Genomic DNA, 12,390 nt, shown 5'->3' on the forward strand with positions numbered 1-12,390 from the left:
GGAATTTTACACCTAGTCTCAAGACTATTCAGAGATTATTTTCTTTTCCTTAAAACCTATTCATCCAGTCCCCTGCCTTTTGCTATTGTAAACACCTTAAACCTTTGTCCTCTCACTTCTCTTGTTATTCATCACCTCCCCCAAATATTCACATAGCTGTGCTAACATACAAAATGGCTCCCAGAAGGCCATCTGTCTACAACAGAATAACCATCCTTTGTCCCCAATTGCCGCCCTTTTTCTCATGTCACATGTCTGTACTCTTGGCCACGCCTGCCATTTCATATGACGTACAATGCAGTAGCCAATCACATCCTGGAAGCACCTTACCTGTGGTTTGACTGCATATAAGGCACAGCAAAAGACCAAACGGGCACTTCGCTGAATAAACCACCCTTGTTGCGTTGTTCAGGAAGTCCTTGCGCTCCTATGCTTTTCACAATAAACCAGACTTAACCTTTTGAACGAATCTTGGTAAATCCTTTTGACTAGATCAGTTATTTTACTATTACAGTCTCGTAAGCGTTCTGACAGCGCGTGCAAAGTAGAGCTCAAGGCGGTTGATTGCGTAAAGTCCCCATGTGGATTCCTATGCAGTCTGAGGACCACACCATTTCGAAACTTGTCTGACAAACGCGCCATTGGCCAAGCGACTGTGGCAACATAATCAATACAATCAACACAATCAATTAAACCAAGAGTGTAAATTATTTGCAGCCAGCTTTAGGTCAAGTGTCAAATGTAACCTACAATTTCCTGTGGTAGAATAGAATTCTACATTTCCCATTGGCGTAGAGCAGATTTCTCAGCACAGGAAATATTTCTTGATAATTTTGTGCTGTCTGAAAAAGTAGGCTGCAAACATACTTTGGGTACCATATTGGCAAATATCCTTTGAGATGCAAACTGTTAAAGGAGTAGTAAAGGGAAAATGCATGTTTAGCCCTGTTCTAAGGTTACTTATGAAATCGAGAGTTAAACATGTTTTGGAATGATTTTTGAAGATGCTTATCCACATCCATTGTATGACCAAAACGGTGGTAGAGCAATTATCAACTTTCTCAAAAATGCTAGCTTTGTCAACATTTTGATCTGAACCATTGTATATGATCATAAGTAACCTTAAAACAGGGCTAAACATGCATTTTCCCTTTACTACTCCTTTAAGATGGGAGATGGTTAGCCCATCTTAATAAGAGGACTGTAGAACCTGAAAGGCCATTTCAAAATACAATACAAACAGAGGTGACCCTGGTCACCTCCGGTCAATCCTCTCGCCTGGGAGTGTAAACTAGCAGCTTAATCCTACCAGACCTCTCTTTGCTTTTATCACAAGTCCCGTGCCGCCTGGAAAGCACGTGCGAGGATAGCTTACGTCTCATCTCCTCAGACAATCTGACTCATCCACTTACAGTAGATCACCCAAAGACCTGACATTCAGTCTACAGCTGCTCGCCCATGCAGACCTGATACTCAGTCTGCACCCAAACACTAGTCTGCGCCATCTCCCGGGTGAATGTGATCACGATTTGGGAGATTGGTGGGAAGGGAATCAAATGTTCTGCTCATGTGAAATCATTTCACTTTAAGCGGTGTTGTTAAATATATGTTTTAATAGTTAAGAACATTTTTTAACAGCGTCAAATGTGTAACATGAACATCAGTTCAGTCCTTGGCAGATGACAGAAGAGTCACAAATCCCCAGAGAATGGGAATTTACATTATAAACAGAATGCCTCCATAGAACTAAGGGCATATGGCCATTATTACCTATGACAATAAATAAACTGGCCATTATTACATGTTACATAGGGAAATGAACCCCATTTACAGTCCAAGATGGAGGCAAAGGGCCCTATGACATAGGATCATGAAAAACAAAACAACAAAACAGGAAAAAAAAAAAAACAGTGTGGAACTGTTCCTTTAGTACTAGTCCAAGTGCATCTGCCTGGTGTTGTAGAACAACAACACTCTGGAGAGTACACATGGCCAGCCCAGTGCATCATGGGAAAAGCTCATCAGAGGGAGCTATCCTCTCAACACGTCTTAGCGTGAGAGGGACGTACACGGGTGTGTTTGCGCCTGGCGGGACTCGGAGGTGCTGGTCTCCGGGGCGCCGGCGTCGTGGAAGGAGCTGAGGTCGTCCAGCGTCTCCTGGGCCGTCTGCCTGAGGGCAGGATGGCGGCTGGAGGTCAGCCGGCGGATGCGGGCCAGGGGGAGAGGGTCCAGGGGCCCGGGGCCGAGCAGAGCCGAGGCCTCCTCCTCCTCCTGCAGCAGGGACTGGAGCAGGCGCAGGGCGTGGAGACATACTTCTGGGTCCCCGTCTCAGAGAGAGAGAGAAAGGAAGGGAGAGAGAGGGAGAAAGGAAGGGAGAGAGCGGGAGAGAGAGAGAGAGAGAGAGAGAGTGATGTTCTTAATCTTCTGACCACACATGAGCCCGACGTCAGAGTGTAGAGATCTGAGGCAATGCGGCAGCTGTTCTTGGCATTGCACACATAAACAAAGTGTACACATGTACAGAGGGAGTTAAAGGAGAATGCTCTTTTTCGACAACCTGTACCTTATTTACGGCATATTATACGACGTTTGACTCACCGAGATCACTTTGGTGTAATTCGGAGGCCTGTAGAAGAAATTTAAAATCCAGCGCGAGCGAAGTATATCCATGTAATGGCGGCGGACGGGGCACCGAGAATGAAGCTTCTAAAAATTTAAAAACCGCGAAACGGTTGTTTTCATCAATCTGTTTTTATGAATCGCTAGTTGTGCTTCCATAGAGCGAGGGCTTGTTGTGGTTTTCACATGCCTCTGTAATATGATCTTTAGAAACGTCTTTAGATACGGAATAAAGCTTCCCCACTTGCTCCAGCACGCATGCGCACAGCGCGCAGACTGGCTATTGTCCGTCTGTAGGCTACACTCGCGCCTCACATTCTCTACGCTACGATCGGCTTCCATCATATTTTAAGTCATCTTCTATAACCTCAAAATCTGATAAATATTCAGCCATATTGCACACAATATTCCAGGCACCAACAAGCCGATCGTAGCGTAGAGAATGTGAGTGTACAACCGTTTCGAGGCCGAAAATACATTTTTTAGAAGCTGCATTCTCGGTGCCCCGTCCGCCGCCATTACATGGATATACTTGACTCGCGCTGGATTTTAAATTTCTTCTACATGCCTCCGAATTACAAAGTGATCTCGGTGAGTCAAACGTCTTATAATATGCCGTAAATAAGGTCAAGGTTGTCGAAAAGAGCCTTCTCTTTTAATACTGCTGTAAACAGTTTACGAGTAGTGCGTATGTAAGTAGTGCACACGCACAATAAATAAACATGAAGCTCATCGTTCTTCCCCGGGCTGCTCTGGACCAATCTGGTCCTCTCACCTTCTAGAAGGGTCCAGATGAGAGGCAGCAGTGCTGGGCTCCCGCTGATGTATTTCAGCCCCTTCACACTGATGCTGACGTTGTACAGAGCCATCAGCATCAACCTGCCACGCCAGGAGAATCAGCACACTGTATACACGCACTCAAATACACATAACACTCTGTATACACACACTCAAATACACATCAGCACACTGTATACACACACTCAAATACACATAACACTCTGTATTCACACACTCAAATACACATAACATTCTGTATACACACACTCAAATACACATCAGCACACCGTATACACACACTCAAATACACATTACACTCTGTATACACACACTCAAATACACATAACACTCTGTATACACACACTCAAATACACATAACACTCTGTATACACACACTCAAATACACATAACACTCTGTATACACACACTCAAATACACATACCATTCTGTATACACACACTCAAATACACAAAACACTCTGTATTCACACACTCAAATACACATAACATTCTGTATACACACACTCAAATACACATCAGCACACTGTATACACACACTCAAATACACATCACACTGTATACACACACTCAAATACACATTACACTCTGTATACACACACTCAAATACACATAACACTCTGTATTCACACACTCAAATACACATAACATTCTGTATACACACACTCAAATACACAAAACACTCTGTATTCACACACTCAAATACACATAACATTCTGTATACACACACTCAAATACACATCAGCACACTGTATACACACACTCAAATACACATCACACTGTATACACACACTCAAATACACATAACACTCTGTATACACACACTCAAAAACACATCAGCACACTGTATACACACACTCAAATACACATAACACTCTGTATACACACACTCAAATACACATCAGCACACTGTATACACACACTCAAATACACATAACACTCTGTATACACACACTCAAATACACATAATACTCTATGCACACACTCAAATACACATAACACTCTGTATACACACACTCAAATACACATACCATTCTGTATACACACACTCAAATACACAAAACACTCTGTATTCACACACTCAAATACACATAACATTCTGTATACACACACTCAAATACACATCAGCACACTGTATACACACACTCAAATACACATCACACTGTATACACACACTCAAATACACATAACACTCTGTATACACACACTCAAATACACATCAGCACACTGTATACACACACTCAAATACACATAACACTCTGTATACACACACTCAAATACACATCAGCACACTGTATACACACACTCAAATACACATAACACTCTGTATACACACACTCAAATACACATAACACTCTGTATACACACACTCAAATACACATAACACTCTGTATACACACACTCAAATACACATAACACTCTGTATACACACACTCAAATACACATACCATTCTGTATACACACACTCAAATACACAAAACACTCTGTATTCACACACTCAAATACACATAACATTCTGTATACACACACTCAAATACACATCAGCACACTGTATACACACACTCAAATACACATCACACTGTATACACACACTCAAATACACATAACACTCTGTATACACACACTCAAATACACATCAGCACACTGTATACACACACTCAAATACACATAACACTCTGTATACACACACTCAAATACACATCAGCACACTGTATACACACACTCAAATACACATAACACTCTGTATACACACACTCAAATACACATCAGCACACTGTATACACACTCAAATACACATAACACTCTGTATACACACACTCAAATACACATCACACTGTATACACACACTCAAATACACATAACACTCTGTATACACACACTCAAATACACATCACACTGTATACACACACTCAAATACACATAACACTCTGTATACACACACTCAAATACACATCACACTCTGTATACACACACTCAAATACACATAACACTCTGCCTACTGTACTGTGTGAAATCTTTGCTACATAACTTTTTTGTATTCCTTCTATGTATGTAACTCTCCTACTGTGTACTATTTGCCCCACTATTTTAAGACTGTATATTTATTTGCCCAGGGACTGCGGGTGGAAATTAGCTGTTTAGCTATAACCTTGTACAGTGCATCTCTCCCTATTCTATAGGGTAAATGTCTACTGTACCTTGTCCCTGTCTTAAAAATAAATAAAAATCAATCAATCAAATCCATCAATTATATACACTGACCACACTACATTTTGTGTACCGTTTTTTATCTTATTTTGCATTTGTATTTTGTACTGCTCTTTTGCACTGTCCTGTCCCTGCACCTTGTCCAATGTTGTCTGTCCCTGTCCAATGTCCTGCACCATTGTCCGAGGCAAATTCCTAGTATGTTGAAAAACTATATGGCGATAAAGCGAATTCTGATTCTGATCTGACCGGAGAGAAACTACAATGCTAGCTCTGATTAAATAATAACTCTGTAATAACTCTTGATGATAGGATGTGCCACTCTCACACTTTGAGTTTGGGGAAGACGCCTGGCTTCAAGAGCTCCAGAAGCTGCATCAGCGTATCCAATAGGACGTGAGCAGAGTTGGACAGGAAGTCCAGCCCACACGTCACAGCCGCCACATCTGAGTGGACCAGAAATAAGCAATGGTAAATGGGCGTGACATCTACAGTACAGGTCATTAGTATGAACAGGGTAACCGCTTATTAAACAATAATTAAGGCTAACAGTGCACGGGGAGGGATAGTTTGTACACAATCATGTGTTCGGAATCGCTCCCTATTCACTATTTAGTGCACTATATAGGGCGTCAGCCATTTTGTTTGTAGTGTCCGAATTCTCCACGGAATTTTCGTTCCCTATATAGTTCACTATTTATTACCCACAATTCACCTTGATTTGCAGGGAACAGTGCATGTACCCTACATTTTCTCCGTTCCCTAGGTAGTTCACTACATGGTGAACCCTATAGAGGGAATAGGGAGTGAGGGAACGAGGGAGCGATTCCCAACACAGCTCTGGTTTGAAGTAGCATTCGGTTGCACGTCTGGACACTCACTGGTGACAACTCCAGCCAGGGCCAGGACAAACTGGTGCTCATGGGAGTCGTAGTCCTGCTGTCCGCTCTTGGCCTCCCCATCCAGAGACTTCACGAAGCTCTCTAGAGTCTGACCTGCGAGGCTGAGGAAGGATGGCAGCTTCCCCTGCGATGCACACAAGACACACACAAGACACACACGCTTCATGGAATATGTAGAGAGTGGGTCGTATGCCCACCTCCCTTGTTCTCTGTAAAGCGCATTGTGTTGCCTCTGGGTATGAAATGCGCTATACAAATAAAGCTTTGATTGATTGATTGATTGATTCATAAGCTTGGCAATGAAGCGGGGATCAAGTGTGGCCCCGGGGCAGCTGGGAAATGAAGAGAACACTGAACATATAGGGAGTGCATGGATGAGAAGGCAGACAGTTAGAGTACTGGGGGGCCGTCCCTCTCTCTACTCACGTCGGCCAGGACGTCTTTGACAGCCTCCTCTCTCCTGGAGGCGCTCCACAGCAGGGTGCAGGAGGCCGCGCCCAGGCCCGTACAGAACTCTGCCTGCTGCTGGAGCTGCTCCCTGCTCTCCCAGACCTGCTCTCTCAGGACCAGCTTCTCCTGCGCACGCGCACGCACACACACACACGCACACGCACATGCACACACACACACACACACACACACACACACACACACAGACGGGCCCCCCCACACACACACACACACACACAGAGACGGGCCCCCACCCACACACACACACACACACACACACACACAGACGGGCCCCCACCCACACACACACCCACACACACACACAGACGGGCCCCCACACACACACACACACACACACACACACACACAGACGGGCCCCCAGCCACACACACACACAGACGGGCCCCCCGGTAGAGCGGGTCGTTCAGTGATCGTAGGGTCGGCGGTTCGAATCCCGGCTCCTCCTGACTACCTGTCGAAGTGTCCTTGGGTAAGACACTGAACCCCAAAATTGCCCCCAATGAGCAGGCAAGCGCCTTGCATGGCAGCTGCCGCCATTGGTGTGTGAATGGCGCTCCGGGCCAGTGTAACAACTGGATGGGGAGCGCGTTACAAATGCAGTACCTATACCTATTGACACACGCACACAAACCTACCTCCGACACTAGCTCTTCTATCACTACCTCTGCTCTGTGGGGATAGGACCCCCCCCCTCCTCTCTCACCTCCCTCTCTTTCTGACACTCGCTCTGGGCGGCATCCAGTCGCGAGCGGAGGTGCAGGCACTCCTGCCTCAGCTGCTCCTGCTCCTGCCCGAGACGATCCCTCACTGTACACAGCACACACACATTCCCCCACACCATCTCATTTGAATCCTACGCTTCCTGGAGAAGGTGATTTAAGGCGTTTTGTTTGTTTTTTAATAAAGAAGTAGTTTTTTATTTTTATTTGTGTTTTTTTCTGTCATGTGATTGGTTGTCTTACATGTCTCTGCAGTACGGGCTTTGTGTAGCATTTCTACCAGGTCCCCATTCACTACCTTCGGTAAGAACTCTCGGAGCTGCATGACCTCTGTGGTCAGCCTCTCCAAGTCTCTTTTCTTCACTTTAACAAAGCCATCTTGGTTGTCATCCTGTAAGAAAGATATATGAGTGTTTCTTTATTACCTGCACACGGGTGCTTGAAAGTTGGGCTGATAGCGTCAAAGGTTTAACTGTGATGACATCTAGTGGACAAGCTCGGAACATCGCCAGTGTCAATCTGTCCTCACTCTTGCCCAGCTTCAGTCTAGTTAGGGAATTTTATTGGGTATTGACCATCTGTAAAAAAAAAAATGCTTACCAATAGCTTTCTTCACCAATGTGTTCATCTAGGTGTCTACTAACACATATCAATTAGTGCAAACCCAAATCCTTGTGGAAAATTCTTGGGAGCCAATCAAAGTTGGGATGCTCAGAGGGCCTGGGCGAAAAAATTGGAAAATAAACTTTTGCCAATATTATCTTGTGGGATGTCTAACTATGTTTTTTGGGGGGATGGGGGATGGGTGAAGAAAGCTATTGGTAAGCTTCTTTTTTTGTTGTGCAGATGGTCAATACAATTAGCTAAAATTCCCTAACTATACTAGTGGAAGTCTTCAGTCAGATCATCGCATTTTTTATAAGTGACAGTCATTTCTTATCATACGATCTAGACTACAATCTGAGAAGAGTATTATGTGTTTTTGTGAAGAGTATTAGCCTAAAAACATAGTCATCGTTCCCGTTCCTATGGGAACATGTCTATGTTCCCCGGGTCTTATGTTCCCCGGGTCCTATGTTCCCCAGGTTCTATGCTCCCCGGGTCCTATGTTCCCCCTGAAAAAGGGTTCTATGTTCCCCGGGTCCTATGTTACCCCGAAACGCGAAAGAAAAACGTGATAATGCCATCACATGTTAATGACAAAAGGGGCAGATTATGCACCTATTTTAGAAAGGTTGCATGTTCATCGCAATAATCGCAGAATTCCGTGCAAAATGCGAGGCTTGCATGATTTCGGCATTTTTTCACATCAAGTTTCAGAAATGTTGCATGTTAACTTGACATGGATCAGACATAACCTAGCCTAGTGATGCGCAATGCATGACGCCTCAGTAGGCTACCCAAAGCAGCTCTGACTATAATGTAGGCTATTCTAGATTGTAGGCTAGCCTACTATTGGTTTTATGTCAATGAATGGAGAAGCTGCTTGATGCCTTTGTGAAGTTGACAGTGTCCCAGTCCAAACCCATCCTGCTGTGAGTTGGGATAAGGCTCATAAGAGGCGCAAATCCGTTGGGGAAAAAAATCTCTGTGGAGAGAGGATCCGCTCGCAGTACAAATGATAGTCACTCGACCACTTTGCGCTTGAAATAACTGAAGTTTAATAAATAGGCCATCACACACATAGGCCTATGAAAAAATATAGACAACAGTTATCTTATTTGGTGATAGGCTAACTTCAGAAAATAAAAAATAAAAAGGAGAAGAACTAAAACATTCAACCCTACATATTCCATTACCTAATCATTGCATTTTTTGTGTGTAAGAAAACAAGAAACAACACACTCGGCCTCCAGTGGTTTCTTAATTTCTTCCATTAGCTATTGTTTTAAATCAACATATTTTACCAGATTTTTTCGCATTAAATCATGCCATGGCATAATCACGTTTATCTTTCGCGTTTCACGGGGAACATAGGATCCGGGGAACATAGAACCCTTTTTTGGGGGGAACATAGGACCCGGGGAACATAGAACCCTTTTTTGGGGGGAACATAGGACCCGGGGAACATAGGGAAGACCCCGGCATGGGAAACTCAACTCATTTTAAAGAGGTGGGTAAACTGAGTTTACCTGGGTTTACTCATCACTACACGCCTGCTTTGTAATGTTGCATTTTAGCTCTACAGATAATGACATCTATCTATTATCATATTGTAAACACAAGTATATGCCATACGCACAAATGAGTTAAAGTTTGCCCTAATAATATTCCCCCTGTAGGCTCACATGGAAGACAGAGGTCCTTACACCCAAGTCAACGTCCACGTCCCTGCTGAGGACCTATTTTGACGGCGCGGACACAAGGAGGGACTTCAGATTGTCAAAATTGACACAGAGGAACCTTGGTGATGGTCAGGAGGATGGGACAAGACCATGGAGGTGCTAATAATAGCAATAACAATAATAATAATTCATTGCATTTAGAGCTTTTCTCAGTACTCACCCTTTACAATGGTCTTGTCATTCACACACAGGTGCTGGTCTTTGGAGGTAACATTACATCAGTCATTTAGCAGACACTTTTGTCCAACATTACCTTAGTCATTTATTTAGCAGACACTTTTGTGTGTCTGCTAAGCGACTTACAGTAGGCCTAATTGCATTTAACCATTTAAAGGTTGAAGACCTTGATGGTGGCCATGGTCCTGCTGCTGCAGATCATCCCAACCCTGGAGATGGCCTCAGAAAGTGTCTCACAGCGGCAGCATCAGCACAAGCTGCCTGGATCCCAGCTCTTGGTGAGCACGACTACCCCCATCCTGCCATAAGTAGTCAGTCTATCAGTTCATGAGTGTGCTTTGCCTTGTTCCTTATAGACAGCCTTGAGGCTTTAAACACCGATCAGTTGCTTATAGGCAGCCTTGAGGCATTTGTTTAAATGTATTTGTATTTAAATGTATGTGTAACACTGTACATAGTAATCAGTTCTCTAAGTTTTTTGGGGGGAGACAACAGATCAGCGTTCTCATCGCATCTCCTGTCTACCTTTTGCAAGGAAAGCTAATGATCTGACCAAATATAAACAAGTCAAAAGTATATTTGAAGACCATTGTGTAATAAAAATATCCAAGAAATGTTTATGGTTGTTTTTCTTCCATTATACATGTAAAGGTTACTTCTTGATGTATTTACATTTCAACAAAGTGTAATATCTACACATCAGACACATTGTCTTGATATGTCTACATGTCATGTACAGTAACTTGGAAGGTCTTAACACAACACGCAGAGTGCTTTGGACATGTAACTCCCTTATCAAGTAGTCGTTAGTCAGATACATTAAACAGTGATGCTTTCATAACCGTCTCTGAATAATTCCAATGAAGCATTGTGAACCAACATGTGTTGTTGTGGGCCCGGCTCGGTCTTCGGGTCCAGTCCGGGAGTCGAGTCGTAGGGGCAGTGAGGCGCACGCTTCGAGGACGCGGACTCCACCCCTTGCCGGAGAGGCCGGCTCCGCCCGGCAGCAGCAGCAGCAATCACCGACCAACTCGTTGCAGCTGTTGCCTGTTAGCAGAGCCACTACAAGAGGACGCTGGAACCATCGCTCGGGGCTCAGACGTTCCTAGCCCTCATAGGGTAATCAGACGAGCCGGCTATCGCCCTAATCTATTTTCGAAGTTTGCGATTCGTCTAACCATTTGTTTTCCCTGTGTTCTGTTCCCTCCTTTGTTCCCCCCGGAAGGTCCAGCGTCCTCGCGCCTCTCCGGCCCCCGCGTCCTCCCGGCCTCCGCGCCGCGTTTCCCTATCGCCTCCTGCCCTCGACTCTCCCCTCCCGGACTCCGCTCCCCGCACGCCTCCTGGACCTCCCTCGCTCCGCAGGCCTGCCGCCGCTCCGCCTCCTCTCGCCACCAGAGACCGCCAGTGTTCCCGGACCCTTCCCGCCACCTCTCGTAGGCCCTCGCAGCACATTCACATACACATTCCGGCTGATACCCATACCACACACACCGCACCCACACACCCCTCTTTGTTTCCCCATCTCATGTACATACCACACACACGCATCCATACATACCCCCCATTGGTTTGCACCTCCCCCATTTTGTTGTGGCACCAGTTCTTCCCCATTTTATTATTTATTAAACGGCCTAGTGCCAACCACTCCCCTCTGTCCGTCTGTTCTGTCCGGGGGTCTCACTACACGGGTCCAGGGTCCGCGTTCCGGCCCCTGACAGAATGTCTGAGCCATGTCGGACCCAAGTGAGACTCCTGGGCAGGCAGGCGGATCCCCGCCCCCTCCCCACATGCCGCCGCTGATCCACTCAGTAGTTTCCGCCCACACTACCCAGCTGGCTTCCCTTAATGCGGAGCTAACCAGGGCGTTCAGCCAGGTTACCGGGGAGATTGGGTCCCTCCGTGGGTCCTCCAGGGCCACCACGGAGGCCCTAGCCTCCCTCGCCGGCCAGGTGGCCGCCCTCGCCCGGTCGGTCAACCAGCCGCTTGCCTTCCCCACGCCTCCAGCGGCTGACGGTTCCCCTCCCGTGGCTGACCGCCCCGAGCCCAGTCCCGCGGCTCCCCCTCACGCTCAGGCCACTCCCCCTGATCCCCGCTGCGAACCCAACCTTCCCTGCCCCAGGCCGTTCGGAGGGGAGTTCGAGCTGTGTCGGGG

General features: G+C 45.7%; 1 protein-coding gene across 1 annotated transcript; it reads right to left on the reverse strand.

The window, feature by feature from the left end:
- Positions 1-2,049: 2,049 nt before the first annotated feature.
- On the reverse strand, positions 2,050-11,970 carry LOC311327424 (heat shock factor 2-binding protein-like; the record flags this gene model as incomplete). The annotated part of the gene is made up of 11 exons (XM_084460461.1): positions 2,050-2,327; positions 3,395-3,498; positions 5,953-6,070; positions 6,506-6,650; positions 6,953-7,102; positions 7,701-7,804; positions 7,960-8,107; positions 10,005-10,058; positions 11,115-11,285; positions 11,417-11,707; positions 11,920-11,970. 11 exons carry the CDS (start codon positions 11,968-11,970, stop codon positions 2,050-2,052), a joined length of 1,614 nt encoding a protein of 537 aa, XP_084316587.1.
- Positions 11,971-12,390: the final 420 nt, after the last annotated feature.

The sequence above is a fragment of the Borostomias antarcticus genome, assembly GCF_949987555.1.
Source record: "Borostomias antarcticus genome assembly, chromosome: 32".
Lineage (NCBI taxonomy): Eukaryota > Metazoa > Chordata > Actinopteri > Stomiiformes > Stomiidae > Borostomias > Borostomias antarcticus.